The 21881-nt window shown below is 36.8% G+C and overlaps 1 protein-coding gene across 1 annotated transcript in view; it reads left to right on the top strand.

The window, feature by feature from the left end:
• The window catches only part of CFAP47 (cilia and flagella associated protein 47), a 469227-nt gene that overhangs the window by 66156 nt on the left and 381190 nt on the right, over positions 1–21881 (top strand). The window contains 7 exon segments of the mRNA XM_036304204.1: positions 598–814; positions 1121–1362; positions 3510–3640; positions 5747–5869; positions 7770–7901; positions 13203–13280; positions 16717–16861. Of these exon segments, the coding sequence (XP_036160097.1) occupies positions 598–814; positions 1121–1362; positions 3510–3640; positions 5747–5869; positions 7770–7901; positions 13203–13280; positions 16717–16861 (1068 nt within the window).

The raw sequence follows: 21881 nt of genomic DNA, 5'->3' as shown, positions 1-21881 counted from the left end.
GAGAGTCCTGGGTTTGATTCCGGTCAAGGTCATGTACCTTGGTTGCAGGCTTCTCCCTGGCCCAGGCCCAGGTCGGGGCACTTGCAGGAGGCAAGCAATTGATGTGTGTCTCTCTCGTGGATGTTTCTCTCTCTCTGTCTCTCCCCCTCCCACTCTCTCCAAAAATTAATGGAAAAATATCCTCCAGTGAGGATTAAAAAAAAATTGTTATGATATAAAACCTTTAGGCATTCAAAGAGAAAACATAAGCAATAATTCCTGGGAAAATTACCAATTTTTGTAAATTCTGGATAAATGAACATAAATGTATTGAGAGTGGAAACGGTGTTGGTGTATGAAAATTCATGTACTAAGATGAGTTATAATGAGTGCTAATAATTTTCCATGTAATCAGAATATAATTATATTGAATATTAACCAGTAACCTCTAAATAGCAAATTATGGACATTTGGATAAAAACTTGGTCAATAATTTTTGACATTACAATGAATATATTTCTGAGTACCATTTTTTATAAGTTGATCAAAATATACTATGAAAACTTTATAAAAATGAACAGTTGCCAATATTAAACTTAATACCTTTTCTTTTTTTAGGGCCCTCTGTCCTTAATTTTGGTGATATTTGTGTGAACTCCATAAATACTCATCGACTGCATGTTGTTAATATGCTACCTAAGTATATTTTGCTCCATTTAGATGTTAATTTGAAAGAACTTCAGAAAACCAAACAATTTTCATATGTGATTCCACCTTCAGCCAGTACTCATATTTCAGTTATATTCCATTCTTCCACTGCTGGAAAATTTTGGAAGTATGATTTATTTTCAAATTTCTATTTGCTAGAATCAAAGTGTCCTATTATAGGATATGTTTTTATTTGCCCTAATAATTAATAGTATATATTATATTTGATCCTCAAACATAGAAACTATATATGTATCAATTTGTAGATTTATAGACTCATATTTCAGTTGTAGTCTTCTTTCATGATTAGTTTGATATTTTGTTAAGAATTGAGGATGTTAGTCATCAGTATGTGCATTTTTACATGTAACTTAATTCTATAATTGCAAATAGTTATTATCAGTTAAATTCCGATGCTTTTGTTGTGTTACAGGTCTTTTACCTTTAGAGTGAACAATATACCTGGTGGGCACCTCCTAGTGAGGGCAAATATCATGCCAGTAAGACTTGAGCTATCTTCCGATGAGGTAGTGTTAAAACCACATGGCTTCTTGTTGAAAACATGTTTTAGGGAGACAGTCACATTGCATAATCATCAGAATTATCTTGTTCGCTTTGAATGGATACCAGTAAACACAGAAAGAGGAATGTCATTTTCCATTCGTCCAAGTAAAGGTAATAGTTTATTGTTTGTTTGATTTAGACATCTTGCTCAGTCTAACCATCCAATTAATGTCCCCTGTTCCCTGTTCAAGTGCCTTTATATATAGCATTGAATCTTCTCTGTCCATGTTACTTCCCATCACAATCTTCTCCACACACCTCTCTCTTCTAGCACTGTCACTTGCCTTTGACACTTCCCTCAGCTTTTCCTCCTCTAGTCATCCTTGAGTTGTAGCTCAAATGCCATCTCTTTTAATGGGGTTTTCTCCACTTTCTAAGGCCAATTTAGACTCCCCTCCCCACCTTTTCAGCTCCCACTGTGTATTTCTTTAATGTTATCTACAATTATTTGTTTCTATACATCTCCTATTGTAGATGTTGCTAAACCCATACCTGATATATATTCCCTTTACTAACAGGATCCTCATTTTGTTTGGTGAAGCAGTGTTTTATCTAAAAATCTCTTTTCACAAGCTTCTTGCCAATGAGACATGGACAGAATTTTCTTTTATTTCCAACCTTCTTTGTGCCAGACACTGAAGTACTTCTACATATCTTAGCTTATTTAATCCCCTATAAAAATTCTCTGCGTTAGATACAGTTATCCCTATTTTATGTCTGAGGAAACTATTACGTAGGTTAAGTAAATTGTCCAAGGTCTCAAGTTGAAACTTGAATTCAGGGAGTCTGACCCTACAAATTGTGCTGTTTTAACCACTATGCTATCTTTCTACATCAAGGAAGGCCACACAGTAAGGAATGGTAGTGTGGGAAGCTAGAAAGAGCATTGCTCCTTGAAGGCCTTGTCAATCTGTTAAGGCAGCCCTGAACTACCTGTTTGTGGATGTCTAATTTCATAAGACAAACAAACCCCTATCTTCCTGACCCACTGTAGCAGGACTTTTTTGTTACTTATAGAGAAGTCTAATCCCAGTGGACTCCCACTAGACTGTTAGCTCTTCTATGTCCAGTTTCTATTCTTTTTATAAATTACTGTATTGGCATTCAAGAGTATTAATAATATCTGACACTGAGTGTTCTCTAGGCATCGTGCACCATGTTAATTCCTTTATATGTATTGTTAGCTCCCTTCATAGTCATAGGAGGTAGGCACTATATCTTTTTTAGGATTGAGGAAACTACCACCACATGAGAGTCAACCTCACCCCAAGCAAAGATTGTGGCGATCACTCATCTCTCTCCGTTTATTGTCCATTGCCTTTGAATCTCAGGTGATCCTTTCTTCATTAAGAACTTCTGAGTCATTCTTTCCATAAAGTATTATTTTCTTACTTTAAAGGAGATGATGCATTTAAACAGATAAAGCAGCTCACTCTAAATGTGCCTAATGCCACCTGGGTTCTCAGTACATTTGAATTATAGAAATGTGTTGATTAATCATAGCTATATCAGAAGTTACATTTCTAGGGTTGTGAACATGTGGTGATTCCTTCCTCTAAAAACTGAATAATAGTCTGATGTTAATAAGTATTTCAGAATATTGGGAAACATGGAGGGGACACTTGTTCAGGGATCACAAATGGTTTTTGACTGTGTATGTATAAAGCCATTTCTAGCTCTAGCTGGTTTGGTTGAGTGGATAGAGCGTCAGCCTGCGGATTGAAGGGTACTGGGTTCGATTCCAGTCAAGGGCACCTACCTAGGTTGCAGGCTCCTCCCCTGACTGGGCCCTAGTCAGGGCTCACGCAGGAGGCAACCAACTGATGAATTTCTCTCACATTGATGTTTCTCTCTGTCTTTCCTTCTCTCTTATACTCTCTCTAAAAATCAATGGAAAAATATCCTTGGGTGAGGATTAAAACAAAAACAGAAACAAAATAAATAAAGCCATCTCTAATCCTAGAGTGTTTGTTTCATTGATAAATTTATATTTTTTGGAAATATTGGCATGCTTTTTGTCAAATATTTTCATCTGACTTTTAAAATTGAAAAATAAGATATGTATTTTAGATTTTAATCAAACTATAAGTTTATACTAATTTGATAATCGCTCACTTAGTATTTTCCTATATTTTGAGTTTAATTTAAATAATTTGTTATATGATGTTGTTATATTTGTATGCAAGCCCTTATTTTGGATATGGAAATATATATATTTAAAATGTGGAACTGTCTTATTTTTTCTAAATCCTCTGTAGGCATTGTTGTACCATACTCCTCATTGGAATGTGAAGTAACATGGCTGCCGGGTTTCAGTGTTCCAGACAAGGGAGAATTTATTCTTCAAGTTGATGAAGGAAACACGATGACACTAAAATGTGTTGCACATGTAATGATTTCCCTTGAATATGAGTTTTATTTTGAGGGCTCTAAATTGGTTGGCATATGTGTGTGTAGAGTAGTTGGATATGTATACTATGTTAGTAAAACCTGATTTTGTATGCAATACTTAGTTAACTAAATTATGTTATAATTTTTTGGAGCCACTTCTCTAGCATAAATTAAGACTTTGCTAAAAATGTGTTGCTATCTAGAATTAATTAGCAATCTAAGACTTTTGTGCTAACAATATTATGGTATTTCCATTGCTCCAGGCTTGAAATAAGCTGTGTCCTACTGCTCTCAATATTTTGTGCTTGACAAATTTACTAATATAAATTTTGCCCACATAGTCATCCCATGTTACATTAATAATAGGTATCACTGGTTGAGTAATTACAGTGTCAGGCATGATACTAAGTGTTGTTCATGCATTGTTTAATTTAATCCTTACAACAACTCTTAGGTATATACTAATAACTCAATTGATGGGTGAGGATATGGGAGATTTGATTGGTTAATGAACTAATACAGGTTTACACATGCACTAAGTGACCTAGTTGGAATTTATATTCAGATCTATCCGCCTCCATAGCATTTGCTATTACCCTCTGATAAAATTTGCTTTCCACTTTCTCCACACTAGGATTGGTTAAGAATTAAACTTTGAGATATCAGAATAATAAATTAGATTCTTTTTTGGTAAACTTTTAAAGCCCTTAAAGTTAAATGGACTGTGAAATGTTGCTCTTAAGAAAGTAAAGATGGAGCAACATGAAGTGATTAAATAAAATGTTCAAGTGTGTCATTAATTTATGAAAGACTTGACTAATTCCTCTTCTATTAGCTTTGTTTGAAAATTATTATTCCAATTACCATGACATGTTCTTCAAATAATTTTAAGAATATTCTAAAACATCCTAAGATAATAAGAAATAATGTATCATGTATAAAGATAATAAGGTCTGGTGTAAAAAGAACTGAATGAGGAATTGGAAAACTTGGGTTCTAGTTGCTTTTGACTATGGTTTGCTTTCTTGTAAAATGGGAAAGGTGGGTAATATTAACATTTCAAAAAGTTTTCTCATGCATTAGTTCTGTGAAATGATTTGTGTGGGGTAAGGTGAGGGAGTCCTGTGCCAATGTAATTCTGTGAATCACAGTAATTTCCTCCTCATTATCAGATAAGCAAAGTATACATTATCAGCATATTAAATGCTGTGAGAAGGCATCTAGTAGAACCATGCCTGGATAATTTCATTTGGCACATTATTTCCCATAGTCAGGTGACCCGGAACTCTTTCCTCTTAGATAGCACATGGTAGCGCTGTACAGTTGGGTAGATGATCTCTTACATCTCCTTCAGTGATTAATTCACATGATTCTCAGTCACGGATTTACTTCCTCCACAGAGTTATCTTACTCCCCCTGCCTTTTTCATATTAGGAGTACAATTTAAATATTTGTCTGTTTTCCTTTCTCTATTTAAAAAATCTTTATTGTTGAAAGTATTACATATGTCCTCTTTTTTCTCTCATTGACCCCATAGACCAGTGATGGCGAACCTTTTGAGCTCGGCGTGTCAGCATTTTGAAAAACCCTAACTTAACTCTGGTGCCATGTCACATATAGAAATGTTTTAATATTTGCAACCATAGTAAAACAAAGACTTATATTTTTGATATTTATTTTATATATTTAAATGCCATTTAACAAAGAAAAATCAACCCAAAAAATGAGTTCATAGGTTCGCCATCACTGCCTTAGACCACACCCATGCCCCAGGCCTTACTGCCCTATTGCCTGTGTCCATGGGTTATGTATATATGCATATAAGTTCTTTGATTGATCTCTTCCTTCCCACCCACCCCCGCCTTTTCTCTGAGATTCCAGTCTGTTCCATGCTTCCATGCCTCTGGATCTATTTTGTTCAACAGTTTATTTTTTTCATTAGAGTCCACGTATGAGTGAGATCATGTGATACCATAAAATCTGATAACACCTCATATTTTAGAAATTTCCATGAAGCTAAAAAAATTTTAAATTATTTGTTGGACATAAAAAAAGGTATTTGCTGTTATTCATCTGCATTTTCCCTTCCTCCTTTCATTATTAGCGTGGTATCACCAAGGTCGTGTTTTTGGAGCCAAGGATACTCTTCAATAATAGCCCTCAAGGTTTAACAACTTGCAAGAAAGTCATTCTTCACAATGTAGGACCAAACCATGCCTATTTCAAGGTGATGTAAAATCTTGGAATCTTACTTAGATCAGATCACATTATAATTTGATTGAATATTTTGCTATGAACACTATGGTATTAATACTTTAGTCTTTATAAATTTGGTAATGCTAATATTTATATATTTCACATGATACTTTTCTGAATATATTTTATCTACTTTGTCCTTTTAATTTCCCATAAAATTAATTTCTTCCTTTCTTTTTTAGTCTCTCCTTTTCTTCTCCTCTTACCCTCTTTTTTCTTTCTATCTGTTATTTTGTCATATTAAAAAAAGGTAAGTGATTTGAAGAAAATACCATTTAAAAATGTATTTTGTCAATGTCACATTCCATATTTAATTACATACATTTTCTTTTCTCCTCTGTCATCAGGACTCTCAAGGTAGCAACTCAGACCATTGTAAAAATACTGTATTTATAGTTTTTTTCTGATCTAAATTGCCAGGTGGGGGTGTGTTTAAAGTGGTGATAGAATTTTTTGTTTTGTTTTTTCTTATAACTGAAAAAGCTATTAAGATTTTCTAATAGAAGTTAGCATTGGAGATCTTTCATTCAAGCTTTTATTTACACTAAAGGCCCGGTGCTCAAAATTCTTACACTGGTAGGGTCCCTAGGCTTGGCTGATGATCAGGGCCAATCTGTGGGGTGGCCAGCAAGGCAATTGGGGAGGCCCCTGCTAGCACCAGCCTTGGCCAGTCTGGTGCCGCCCACTCACTGGCCCCGCCCCCTCACCTCTGCTGCCAGTCGCCTCCCTCTGCAGGGAAACTGGCGGGGCATTCGGGGCCGGGGGGGGGGGGGGGGTGGGCCACTGGCACCTGCCTTGGCTGGCCTGGGGCCTGCAGGCTGGGGGAAGCTCCTGCATTGAGCATCTTCCCCCTGGTAGTCAGTGTGCATCATAGCAACTGGTCATTCCACTGGTTCCGCTGTTTGGTCGATTTGCATATTAGGCTTTTATTATATAGGATGTCTTTTACCCCAATAACCAAATGAGGATACCTTTTTTTATTCTGTTGCTTCTGAATTAGATTTGAAGGCTCTTTGTTCCTTCATATCCCCAAATATCTTAATTTCCTATCTCCTTTTAAATATCTAATTTCCCTTTATTATTTTGGTTTAAAGGATGGTAGACAGGGCTAAATTGGTCTCTGACAAACCACATCATAAGTTCCTTTTCTGAATGTCAACATGATACCTTAGACATTAGGCTATCAAGGAAATGACAAAGAAGAGGAAGTTACTTTATCATCTTGCTTCCCAACTACCTTTGCTTTCAGTTTTTATGATCAGGGAAAAGGCAAAATTATCAATGTATCTAGAACTTTAGCATCTTCCCTAAGAGATATAGCTCATCCTTTTAAGTTTTTCAGAGTCTTGAAAACACTTCAGACAATAAACTTCAGCTTCCTGTTTGAATTGGAAGGTGCCATTACTGAATGTTCCATTTGCAAATCCTTGTTGAAATTCAAACTATATGTGCATCTGGTGTTTGAAAATCAGTTACACAATCATCTCATGCCCTGTGCCTGGAGGACCTCTCTCTAGATAGTAGTTTGGAAGCTTTCCTGTGTGAGCTTTGGAACAGTAACTTGAAAGGATAATGAAAACAAAACAGAACAAAAACAGTCTCATAGAAACAGAGACCAAAATGATGTTTACCAGAAGGGTGAGGGTAGTTGAAAACGGGAAGGGGAATGTAGTCAGTAATTTTGTAATAAGTTTGCACATGACAGATCATTACTAGAATTAATAGGATGATAACATTGTAAGGTCTAAAAGTGCTGAATCACTATATTGTACACATGAAACTAATATAACAAATATAAGATCATATGCCAACTATACTTAAAAAATTAAAAAGAAAGGATAATTAGCATTTCTGCAAATTTTCATTTACAGGTTTGCAGTAGGACTCTTATGTCTATCATTAATATTGTTCCATCAGAAGGAATAATTCCCTTGGGGGGGATAACTGTTGTCACTATCACCTGTACACCTACCTTGGCAGAAAAATTCGATGTAATAGCAAAGGTATGTTTGTACACATGAGTCCCTGCACCATATATATGTCTATGTGGATTTATTTGGTTGTTTAATATATTTGTAGTGGTAAGTATAATGCTATAAAATGTTACAAACGTATTTATTTTTAGAAACTTGTTTTGTTTTAATGATTTCTTCAAATGAAAAAGGGGTTTTAATGTTAAGCTATTAAAGAGTTTTTAATGCCCTGACTGGTTTGATTCAGTGGATAGAGTGTCAGCCTGCAGACTGAAGGGTCCCAGGTTCAATTCCCGTTAAGGGCATGTATCTTGGTTGCGGGCATATCCCCAATAGGGGGTGTGCAGGAGGCAACTGATCGATGTTTCTCTCTCATCGATGTTTCTAACCCTCTATCCCTCTCCCTTCCTCTCTGTAAAAAAAAAAAAACCAATAAAATATATATTTTTTAAAAGAGTTTTTAAAATTTCTATTATATTCTAGCAATGAGTTAACTCTAATGAAGTGCAGATTTTAGCAATCTGAAAGAAAAGCTATCTTGTCTATATCATCTATTATAAAAATGGTTAACAGAATTTGGCAAAAGGATTTGTAGAAAATATTTCTGGTAAAAGTTGGTAATAGAAACTTGTACTAAATTTAAATGAACACCTTTCATTAATATGAGGCATTTTCACATGAAATTGGAATTATATCTGGCATCTCTTAACTTGTGACAAGCCCTCACTATTCATAGAGTAAAATATTTTTTTTCATGGCATTAATTATATATCTTAGAAAAAAATAATTTTGGAATGCTAATTAAAAATAGCTTTAATGACTAAATGAATTACTAGCAAATTTTATATGTTATAGCACACATTAAATGTTTTATTGTTTAATGTTCTAACAATTATGTAAATGAAAAGTTATTACCTTAATTTTAGGGACTTTTCTGTGTTCATTAAATAAAATAAAACAAGACCAGTCTGCAATAAATTTTACATATTATAAACTCATAGAATAAAATACTCTTGATCTTTAATTTGATGATTAACTGTGTGCATTTATTCACATTGAAAAATAATATGTACACTGTCATCAGATCAAAATGAATGTCTTTAGATGTAGTAGTATCACCATTTTATCTTTCAGTTCCCTATAACAATTTAAAAATAACATGTAGCTTAATGTAATAAACACTAATTTGCCTCACCCCAAAAAATAGCCTAAGAATTATATCTTCTATAGAGAAACTTGTATTAAAAAATGCTTTTTAAAAATAGATTTTTGTTGATTTCATAGAGGAAGGGAAAGGGAGAGATAGAAACATCAACGATGAGATAGAATCATTGATCGGCTGCCTCATGCATGCTCCCCACTGGGGATTGCGCCTACAACCCAGGCATGTGCTTTGACTGAGAATTGAACTGTGACGACCTAGTTCATAGTTCAATGCTCAATCACTAAGCCACACAAGTCAGGTGAGAGATGTTTTAAAAATAGTTATTGTGGTATATGGTCTGTGATTTAGGCAGAATTTTTACATAGTAATCTGAAAAATATAGAATAATATGGCCACTAAAGTACAAATTTTACTAAAAGGTTAATTTCTACTGTATCTTAGAAGAGTATGTTGTTTTTACAAAGCCTATCTTTTTTTAATTGTTGACAGTTTTACAGATGTCTCCCATTTTCCCCCTTTTGACCCCTCCATCAAACCCCAAGGCCTTCCCCACACTATGTCTATGTCCATGGGTTATGCATATACTAGAGGCCCAGTGCACATAATTCGTTCACAGGTAGGGTCCCTAGGCCTGGCCGGTGATCACGGCTGATCAGGGCCTTCTGGCTCTTGGCCAGGGCCTTCCTTCTTCGGCTGCCAGCTGCCGGCCAGGGCCTTTCTTTGTTTTGTGCTGCCTCCTAGTGGTCAGCGCACATCATTGCGAGCGATCTAACTCCCCGTCTCCTGGTTGAACTCACTTTGCATATTAGCCTTTTATATATATAGACTAGTGGCCCAGTGCATGAAATTCGTGCACATTGAAAGGGAATTAATTAGAGGATGTAAGCATGAGGCAGTCCGCGTTTCTGAAATTCAATGACATGAATTTTAGCTATTACTTTGCCAAATAAATGGAATTTACAGATATCATTTAAAAGAGCATTCAGCTTAATATTAAAAACTCTGGCTACCAAGTCAGGTCTGTTTTCAACTTTTTGCAAGTGTTGTAAATTGTTTGCAATATCTGCCCATTTGGGGTTGCATGTCATGGTTATGAATAAATTGGGCTTGCCATACTTTGTTACAATTGCCATAGCATCCTGATATCACTGCTGCATATTTCTGGGACTACCCTCAAAAGATGATGGAAGTATTATCATCTTACCAATCAGCACATTGTCATTTTCAGATCTAGATTTGAGATAATCCATCAAACCACTATATTTTTCAACTCTCAACTTAGATTGGTTTGCTTTGATGAAATTTATCCAATTGGCCTCCATTTTTGAATACGAATCCACGATAAACTGTTGAGTTAATTTTCCTGCATTTAAAATAGGATTGAACGTGTCCCTCACAGAGAGATGAAATCCATAATACTGCATTTGTGTGACTCGTGTCCTTACATTTTGTCTAGTATTATTGTCGACTACACTGTTGTCTCTGAGTCTTAATGCAATATCTGTTCCCCAGCCTTTTTCACCATTTGGAAAAAGAATAGGATATGTCATTGCATCTAATGTAGGAAACAGGATATTGATTTGTTTCATTTTAGTGCCATTTGGATTATTGGGATCTGGTTTACAATGAATGAGCAAGTCCCTTTCAAAAGGAGGTTCTCCATCTTCCTTTCTGAATATGACAGCAACCTCGGTTACACAGGGAGAATTATCTACCTGGGTCACTGTTATGATCATATTTAATTGCCATTGTCACTTCTGTGGGAGCAATACCTTTTGCTGCTGCTTCAGATTGGGCTTCCTTTTCTACCTCATGTAGCATCTTGTATGATTTTGTTAATTCATTTATTTCATGCATGAGGTTGTTGATGTTGATCATGAGTCTTTCTGAGCAGCCCTGGTTTTCTGGCATTGCTAATCTTTTACTTGTAGCTTCGGCTGTATCCAAAATATACAGTTGAGCAAACTCCTGAGAAACACCATCCGAAGAATGTAAAGTTCTAGTATGGTGATAAACTTGTCCGTGTATTCTAAAACAGTATGGCCCATATCCTGATGGTGATGCAATATTTGCACCCATGGAAGCAAAAGCAAAAGAACTATTTATGGAACGAATATTTTCCATGAAATTTTTACTGTCAGAAACTTCGTTTGTCATTAATCTTTTTAAATACGCTGGGTAATCTGGAAAATGTATGTCATTTGGACAGACTTTCCCTTTGCTACAACATCGAGTAAATTTCCCATCAGATGGTTTTTCATCGGAGAAATTTAGGGATAGGCAAAATTCACATCGAACAGTCATTCCACCACAACTATGTTTGAGAATTGCATTCTCATGTACTCCGTTTTTGCTGAGAAGGCAGTTCCTACCAGAATTGGTAGTACTTGTTGATGACTATTCTCTAGACATATTCTGTTGTTGCCACCGTCTTCTTTCAACTTCAAAGGCACGTTGGTCTTTAGACATTTTCTGTTGATGACGCCGGTGTTTTTTGGCATCAGAGTGACGTTTTTCCAATAGCTGCTCTTCAGATACATTCTGTCGCAGGTGCTGCCTTCTTTCAAGATCAGACACACGTTGCTCTTCAGACATTCTCTGTTGATAACGCCAGCATCTTTCGGCTGCAGAGCTTCGTTGTATCAACAGTTGTTCTTTAGACATAGTCCCACCTCTCTACTATCATGGTCTGAGATGCAGGTGAATGAGAATCCTGGCTGTCAGGACTCTGAGAGCTGCCTGACCAGCAGCTGATTCTGGCTGATTCTGTGGGGGTGGGACTTCCTCCTCCCTGCTGTCAGTTTCCACAGCTGTGATGAGGAAGCTGGGGTGACAGAGGGAGCCACGCCCTCCAAGCCACCTTCTCTTTCGCTCTGCTCTATGTCCAGCGGCCTCCTGCTCTGCCAAGTCTTCCAAACCTCCCGCTCTCTGCCCGCTCTCCTGCTCTGCTCTCTGTCGGCAAAGTTCCTGGGAGCCCGCAGGCGTGGCTTGGTGCAGCTGGCCTCACCTCCTGGGGCCGGCGATGATTCCAGGAGCCCATGGCCGCTGTTGCCTCCCAGGACGCTTGACACCTCCATATTTGGCATGTTAATTTGCATACCCACTCCTGATTGGCTGGTGGGCATGGCTTGTGGGCATTGTGGAGGGACAGTGAATTTGCATCTTTTTGTTTTATTAGTATAGATGTTCTTTGGTTAATCTCTTCCTGTCCCCTCTGCCTTCCTCCCTGCTGAGATCTGTTATTGTATTTTATGCATCCATGCCTCTGGTCCTATTTTGTTCATCAGTTCATTAGATTCCACATATAAGTGAGATCATGTGATATTTGTCTTTCTCTAACTGGCTTATTTAGAAAAGCTTACCTTTTTAAAAGTGCAATACAATGAAATTTGTTCATTCATTCAACACAGTCTCTGTTGTAGATGCTATGGATGCAAAATTAAACAAGGAATTACACAACTAAATTCTTATTTCACTATCATAATTTTCCTGGAAACAGTTGAGTGTTCAGATAGTCCTTGGTTCAAGTTTCGCTGATGTTGCTTTCAAGTTTTATGACCTCAAAAAAAAATTTTTTTTTAAATACCCTGACAAAATATTTGGCCTTTCTAAGCCTTAGCTTTCCTCACTTGGAAATTAGGTTATTAATAGAAGTAATCTGACAGAATACTGAGGATTAAAAAGAAGGTAATGTATTTAGCTCCATACTCGGCCCATATACTCATCAATTTTTAGCTGCTCTCATTTATAGTTGTTGTGGATATTAGTATCTTCCTATGGAAAGAAGTATGTTTGCAGTCAGTTTCCTGTTGGTTTTATTTTTAATGATCCATTGAAATTAGGTAAATACAAAAGGATCTCAGAGAGTTTGAGGCAATAATATAAATTCAAGTGGGTAGAATTCTGCAGTCAGGAACACAATCTGTCAGCTGATTCCATTTGTGGTGGAGGTTTTAAGAGCTGAATACTCACTCCTCTTAGGAATATAAATTCTGCATAATAAGAAATGTGATGACAACTGCCAGAAGAAATTTTGTGACATTTATAAAATGTTATGATGATTTAAATTATAAAATGTTACATAAATGCCAGGTAACACTTCAGCAGTATATGAGTATATTTTAATGTGGTTTCTACAGAGTGTTATATTTTTTTCTAAATATTAGGTTGCTATACGCCATGCAAGTGACATAGAACTTAGGATTGGTGGAACTGCTGACGTTGCTGATATTGAAATCATACCAGTAAGTGTGTATCCGGTTTATTAATTGTGGTGGTTCTATGTCCCTAGTTAGTCCCTTTATGTTTAAAAATGTTATTATGTATTAATTTGACACAAATTATTATATGTAAATAAGTAATGAAGCAGAATAATAAATAAAGGTGTAAGAATTCACCACCAAACTTAAGTATCAGAGCACTACCAGTACCATTAAATCATTTGTAGGTTTCATCATGATTCTGTTCCTTTTAAGGGATAATTCCTTTCCTTCATTTTTTTGGTTATTATCCCTTTACTTTTTCTAATTGGGTTACAATATGTGTATGAATTCCTTAACCATTCATTGTTTAGTTTACTCTGTTCATTTTTGAGCTTTATAAAAAACATGTACAGTCTTCGGTGTGTTGCTTTAAATTAAATATTGTGTTTCCAAATTTTATCGAACTTGTGTATGTGGTTGTATTCTATTATCACAGCTATTTAATAGTCCATTGCATAGACATACTATAATTTGTATTCACATTCCATTGTTCATAAATTTAGGTGTTTCTGGTTTTTTTGTTATTACAAATACTATACCTATGAACATTGATATACATACCTTCTGAGGCACTTATGCAAGAGTTTTCTTTTAGAGTGGAGTTGCTGAGACATTGAATATATGCATGTTTGACCTCACAAGATAATTTCCATATTTTCTCTTCAAGTTTCCATTGATCCACATTCCATTGCTCTATACATTGTATTATAAGACTTAATGTTTGCCAGTCTTTGGAATATAAAATGATATCTCACTGTGGTGTTGATTTGCATTTTTGCATTATAATTATATTTAACTTTTTTTGTTCGTTACCCTGATGAAATTTTGTTCTATAATTGATAGAGTGCACACACATGCTTTTTTTGGCCAGCCTCTCAGGAATTATATATGGCCTCATCTACCCAGAGAAACTTATCCTGATCTTTCAAAGCAGACCCATATGCACCTCTATTGTGACATTTACAAGATGTTACAGACATCTTCAATTCTGGGAACATCTTCATTATAGTGATTGTCAATTGTTTTCAGGTTATCTGCACTTTTCTTTTTCTCTTTCAATAGTTCCCCAGTACCTAGCACCATTTTGGTGCTTAACTAAATTGAGCAGAAATTGATGAGGCTGCTGGTTGCCTTAGGTAGGCCTCACTACTAGTTTGTACTTTAATGGCATCAGCACAATTCTATGGTATAATGTTCCAAACCTTATTTTATTCAGTATTGAAGGCATTATGAGTCCACATAGATGGACAGATATTAAGCTAGCTTGTCCAAGACTATGGTTACTCCTGGATATTAAACCCTGTAGGATCAGAGTGCTTTTTCCATTGCTATGGTGTTTCTCCTTGAACAATTTTAAACAAGTATTGAGACTTTTATTACTTTATTTCCTCATGCCAAAGACATTTGTGGAAGGCTTTTCATGTTATGGCACAGCTAAGTAGTTTATAGAACTTTACATTAATAAATATTTATTAATATTTCCTAATTACGTTGGATTTTAAACATAGCTGCCTTAAAAAAATATTCTAGTACCACCTGGTACTATTAGCAGTACATTTAATAAGTGTGTGGCATTGACTCTGTATCTTAGTAACAATTAGGAAATTTTTCCCAAATGAGCAAATGGACAAGGCCAGAATGGGATAAGAGGAATGGTTTTTTTGCATATGTAAAGTGTCAAACTTTCATTAACCATTTTGGATTTTATAAATTTCACCTGTGCAATTGGGTTGATATTTTAAGTGAAACAGATAGTGGCCAATTGACCTTAATGAAGTATTTTCCTTAACATTAGAATATTGTTGCTTCTTTCTCTTTGAATAATACATGTAATTTTTTTACTAAGGAACTGTAGGGTATATATCAGTGATGGTGAACCTTTTGAGCTCGGTGTGTCAGCATTTTGAAAAACCCTAACTTAACTCTGGTGCTGTGTCACATATAGAAATTTTTTGATATTTGCAACCATAGTAAAACAAAGACATATATTTTTGATATTTATTTTATATATTTAAATGCCATTTAACAAAGAAAAATCAACTAAAAAAATGAGTTCACATGTCACCTCTGATACGCATGTCATAGGTTCGCCATCACTGGTATATATAGTAGCACCACCAGAAGGACAAATTCTATAGTTTTGTGGTGTAGGCACATCCTGACATATAAGCTCAAGTTAAGATACAATCAATAAACATTCCTTATGCCGAAACCGGTTCTGCTCAGTGGATAGAGCGTCGGCCTGTGGACTGAAAGGTCCCAGGATCGATTCCGGTCAAGGGCATGTACCTGGGTTGCAGGCATATCCCCAGTAGGAGATGTGCAGGAGGCAGCTGATCGATGTTTCTCTCTCATCGATGTTTCTAACTCTCTATCTCTCTCCCTTCCTCTCTGTAAAAAATCAATAAAATATATTTTTTAAAAAAATAAATAAACATTCCTTATGTATTTAAGCTAAGTCTCACTTTGTATGGATGCAAAATGAATTATACTTAAGCACCACCAGGAGAAACAGGTATGTAAACAAATAAAGGGACTTTGTGATGGTGTAATATAAGTAAATATAAGGAACAGAAATAGTCCTGAGCAGTGTCCTTAGTTTTGGTTTATCAAACTGGGGATTGAAGGATGCATAATATTTTATCAGGCAATAATAAGTTAGTGAAAGGTCTTCCTGACCAAGGGACACCTTGCTAAAGGTACAGAAGGTTGAAGCATCAGATATTGGTTGGAAATGACAAGTCATACAGCTTACTGAAGTATGAGGTGGTAGGGTGAGAATGAAGGTAGGTGAGGCTGGAACATGAGCTAGGGGAAGGTCATGGTGACCTTTGTGAGCCTTGCTAATGAATTCGATATTCTCCTATAGATGGAGGAGAATCATTAAATTTTAATACATGAAGCAGTGTGGTCAGATTTTCAGTGGCTTTAATTGTGACTTAGTTTTGTAGAGAAGAATTGGAGAAAGTGAGAATCTAGAAATGAAATGAAAAGTGATGAGTTACTAACTTTATTCAGTTACGAAAAGGATAAGAAGTGAGGAAGGAGGCAGAATTAATGGGATTTGGTAACTGATGATATACAGGAGTTGGGGGAAGGAAGGAAAATGTGACTAATTTTTATGGAGTACTCTAGTTAATGTCTTTGGTGAACATAACGGTATATTTTTTGTTGAGGTAGCATTCACATAAAATATGTTAATTTCCTGTGTACAACATAATGATTCGATATTTATATTTATTGAAAAAAATGATTGCCACAATAAGTCTAGTTAACATTTGTCACCAAACATAGTTACAAATATTTTTCTTATGATGAGGACTTTTAAGGTCTACCTCTTACAGTTTTTAATTTTTAGTTTAATTATTCTCTTAAACTATTACACTACTTTCTAATTATTCCTTTTTAAAAATTTTAGGACACATTTATCTTTGGCGGCACCTTTCTTGGCGGTACCCAGATTATTCCATTTTTGGTAAAGAACAAAGGCAAAACACGTGCCAGAGTGGAGTTTAATCTAGAAGGTCATTTATATTTTTCAATGGTTTTTAAACACAAAACAGGTATATATGTTATACTATAATGATATTATTGTAAAAATAAAACAGTTTTAAGTTGCTCAAAGATATAATTTTGTAAGTCAGGGGCAATTATTCTTAACTGTTTTTAATGATTCAGTGAATGATTTTCTTATGCTCTATAATCATGGTTTTACTTCTAGAAATACATCAATATTAATATCAACACTTTGGTAATGCATGACATATAGCTGCTTATTAATAGATTTCATATAGTAAGTTATATATAAGTATATACTATAAATAAAAATAAAATTATTAATTTCTAGTTTTAATTGCTCATGAATTTCAGATAAATGTCCTGGAGAGCTATGTTTATTCATATATTAGGTATTTTTATGTTAAATTAAGTTTTAAAATATGCACTTTCATAAGTGCATTTCATTTGTTTATTCCAGGCGTTAGCAAATTAAGGCCTGTAGGCCAAATTTGGCCTGATACCTGATTTTATAAATAAAGTTTTATTAGAACACAGACACACTTATTTGTATATTGTTTATGGCTGCATGTCTGCTGTAATTGCAGAGTTGAATGGTTGTGATAGAAACCACGTGGCTTGCAAAACCTAAAATACTTACTATCTGGGCACTTCTAAAAAAAGCTTGCTGAGCATTGGTTTAGTCATTCCTTCAATAAATATTTGTTGAGTACCCATTATAGGCTAGAACAGTGGTTCTCAACCTTCTGGCCCTTTAAATACATTCGTCATGTTGTGACCCAACCATAAAATTATTTTCGTTGCTACTTTATAATTGTAATGTTGCTACTGTTATGAATCGTAATGTAAATATATGATATGCAAGATGGTCTTAGGCGACCCCTGTGAAAGGGTCGTTTGACTGCCAAAGGGGTCGTGACCCACAGGTTGAGAACCACTGGGATAGATACTCCATTTTGAGTCTATAAAGGTATCTTACACTTTCTTGAGAAGTGAACAGTATGTTTAATGGTAAGGGTATCAATACTAAACAGATGATCCATGAAAAGGGTTTAAATGACAAGGGTTTAATAAAGGAATTATCTATGGAGGTGGGAGCCAGGTGGAAAGAAACCAACAAGGGATGGAAGCTGCTACTACCTCTGGGCCTGAAGGAACAAGAGGAGGCAAGATATTAGTGGAGCCCTATGAGTTTTGAAACTATGAAGGATGGGCCAACTTGAATAGTTACAGCTCTAAAAACGAAGCCATTGCCAGAACTAGCCAAAGCAGGGAAGACACAAGGGCATATATACCTTTTACCTTCTCATATCCTGCTGGAGTCTCCCTGTGGTTGAACCAAAGCAGAGGCAGAAGAGCAATGGGGCCTAGCTGAATCAGCCTGTAGAGGTCAGGAAAGAGCAGAGAAAGATGGCTATTGGACTAAGTAATAAATAGAGACCACCTGTATCACTAGATGAGGAGAATAAAGAATCAGATTATTGCCATATAATATGTCAGATGCTATAGGACAAGTCAGTGCATAATGCTCAGGGAGCATATTCTAGGGAAAACTAGACAAAAAGCAAGAAAGATGTTTTGCAGAATTTGATGTGTAATTTGAGTCTTGGAGGAGACACGCAAGAAAAGGGAATCTATGAAAGAATGCAAGTAAAAGCCTAGAAATGAGTCAGTGTGGAAGTAGTTCAGGATATCTAAAGCATAGAGGAACAGGATTGGAGGGGCAAGTGAGACCCAAGTTGCTGAGGGTCTTTTCTGGACTGTTAGCCTAGATCAGTGGTCGGCAAACTGCGGCTCGCGAGCCACATGCGGCTCTTTGGCCCCTTGAGTGTGGCTCTTCCACAAAATACCACGTGTGGGCACGCACGTACAGTGCGATTGAAACTTCGTGGCCCATGCACAGAAGTCGGTATTTTATGGAAGAGCCACACTCAAGGAACCAAAGAGCCGCATGTGGCTTGCAAGCCGCAGTTTGCCGACCGCTGGCCTAGATGTTAGGCAGCACCATTAAAGGATTTATATCCAGGCAATGGTATAATTAGGCTCACGCTTTACTAATTTTCCTTTTGGAGGAAAGTTGAGATTGGTCTGGAGCAAAGAGTAGATGTGGGAAGGGCAAGACTAGAGACAGGGTGATCCATTAGGTATGGTTGTACAGGTGTGATGTGCTGAGATCCTGTACTCAGGTCATGATGCTGGGGATGGGAAGGAGGGGAGTACAAAGGTTCTGAGGATTTAGAAAGTCTCTGACTTGGTTACTAAGTGAACATGGGTATTAGGAAAGAGGAGGAAGTCTTGAATCACTCCCAGTTTTTGACACTAAGGGGTGGGTGACAATTAATAGTTGATGCAATTTAGGAGGAGCAGGTTTAGGTGAGCATACTGTGTTTGAGGAGGCTGTGGAATAGCCCAGGAATAACAATAAACAGTTGGAAGTCAATATGAAATCTATATTAATTTTTAAAAAAAATCTAGATGTTGAAACTCCCATGGTTTTAACACTTCACTCTGAATGACCAGCCCATATACTTTCATGCACCTAGTTCAATGGATTACAGCCTCTTCTTGCTTATTCTGCAGAGCTACTCTGCAAAGTGCCTTTCTTCAATTCTGCCTTAGTCCTAGCTCAAACCTCCCCTCTAGGCCACTGCATCTTTTCAAATGCTTTCTCTGCTTGCAAGCCTTTCTCCTCATACTTATACCAGAGAGTGGTCTCCTTAAAGCAGAGATGTTATCAGACCTCTGCTTAAAAAGCTTTGCTGGTTCCCTATTACCAGTGTTTCTCAGCAGCTCGCTGCTGATACAGTCTAGGAAAAATGTAAATGGATCTTAATTAACAACTTGCAGTATAGTTTATACTTAAAATACCCTGAAAATGTATCTTATTTTTATAAATATTTGAACACATAAATGCCCTTCATTGGCAAATTAGACTTGTTTTTTTTCACATGATGGCTTCAGGATTATTTGATAGAATGACTTACAGGAGAGGAAAGGTTGAAATCCATTTGTGTTGGCTGTGATTCCACTTTGTCTTCACAGCCACCACTTCCATTATAGGCGCCATCGGTTCTCTGTGCCGCTGCCAGATTCTGTTTTGCATTTCCTCCCAGTGGCACTGGGCTTCCCTTCTAGGATGCTTCCTTTTTTTTTTTTTTTTTTTTTTGGTCCCTGCTGCTTGAGATCCTGTCTACTTTTATAAATGAGCTTCAACCTCCTGAGTCCTGTTGGTCATTAGTCCCATTCCCCTCCCCCATCCAATTGTTTGAAATTACTTTTTAAATCTTTTCTCCCTTAGGATGTTGTATAAGTTTTATTGTAACACTAACCAAAAAGGGCTATGTACCTGTTTGTCTCCCCTGGTACACTGTGAGCTCCATGGGATTAAAGACTATATAGTTTTTGTTTTCTATTTGAACAGTCCAGTATAGTGCTGTGTATATTATAGGCACTCAAGAAATATTTATTGAAGCTAACTTGGATTATTGCATTTCACAAACTATATTTTATATATACTCCAAATATATTTATGAATATTGATTTATTTATCCATTTTTGTTATGTCTTCTATTTTCAAAACATACATGCATTCAAGGTGGATATTCTTTGCTGTGTAATATGTGCATCTTTCTGCATATCACCAACAATGTTTATATTAATGTAAATTTAATGGGTTTTGGTTTTTTTGTTCATTTGTTTAATGGTTTTTACATTGTAGTAAGTGAAATTGAGTAGGATGAAAAAGGGTGGAATGAGATATCGAAGTTCATCTCCAGACAGGGATAAATGAGCTTATTATTATTCCTTGGCATAATCTGAAAACTTTATGGAGGAAAAAGAATTTTAAAAATCATTTAGATGAGGACAGAGTTCTGTTCTAACATTTGATCTTTCAGAAAATTGTTTCAGAGGTTAATTTAAATAGTTATAATTTTTGAACCTGAAGTTTGCATTACTATTGGTCAATTGTTTCTGTATCTTTTGTATCTGGAGTGATTCCATTTTGTCAAGTTTTCTTTTGTAAAATTGTGTTTCTCTTCTTTGTGCACTCTTTAAGACATCAGGAGTGTTCTGCGTCTTCCCTGCTCCATCTTCACTGGAAAGCGTGTCTCCCAACCTTCTCAGATCTAAGATTCAGTCAGTTATGTGACCTTGACCTTTACTAGTATTTCTTTCCACATTCATCTGATAGGACTATGATATGCTTCTTGAATGTTGGAGATTTTTTGAAAAATGGAATTACTGTCTGTTTTGCTAATTGAATATATATTTGCACCATGTTTGGATATCAGTTTTGCTGATTAGAACTTTGATATTTAGAGCGATTATTTAATCCAGCAAACTTACGCAGCACAGTACAGATATTTTAGCAATTGCTTTTAGGTTGTTAAGAACACATTGATGATGTTTCTTAGTGTTTCATTTAACAACTAGAGGCCTGGTGCATGAATTCATGCACAGGTGGGGTCCGGCTGGCCCGCCCTGATGGGGGCGATCAGGGCCGGGCTGGCATGGGGCAGCGGGGTGGGGGGGGGCATGGGAGGTTGGCCAGGGGCTGATTGGGGCCCCGATCAGGCTGGTTGGTTGCCGCAGTGCGCAACATAGCAACCGGTCGTTCCAGTAGTTCCGTTGTTCCGGTTGCTTGGCTTATATATATAGACTAGAGGCCTGCTGCACAAAAATTTGTGCATTAGGGGGGAAGGAGGGGTCCCTCAGCCCGGCCTGTGCCCTCTCACAGTCTGGGACCCCTCGGGAGATAACCACCTTCTGGCTTAGGCCTGCTCCCGGGTGGCAGAGGGCAGGCCCAATCCCTAGGTGCAGCCCCTGGTCGGGCTCAGATCAGGGCCGATTGGGGAGTTGGGGCGCCGCCCCTTGTCATGCACAGAGCAGGGTGGATCGGGAGGTTGCGATGCCACCCCTAGTCATGCTCAGGGTAGGGCCGATTGGGGGGTTGGGGCACCGCCCCCTGTCACATTCAAGGCAGGGTCGATGAGGAGGTTGCAGCGCCACCCCCTGTCACACATAGAGCATGGCCGATCAGGGGGTTGGGGCGCTGCCCCCTGTCAC

This window comes from Myotis myotis, unplaced genomic scaffold, assembly GCF_014108235.1.
Source record: "Myotis myotis isolate mMyoMyo1 unplaced genomic scaffold, mMyoMyo1.p scaffold_m19_p_4, whole genome shotgun sequence".
In the NCBI taxonomy this organism is placed as follows: domain Eukaryota; kingdom Metazoa; phylum Chordata; class Mammalia; order Chiroptera; family Vespertilionidae; genus Myotis; species Myotis myotis.
Note: the sequence above shows the minus strand (reverse complement) of the source record. Positions and strands in the feature narration are given on the sequence as shown.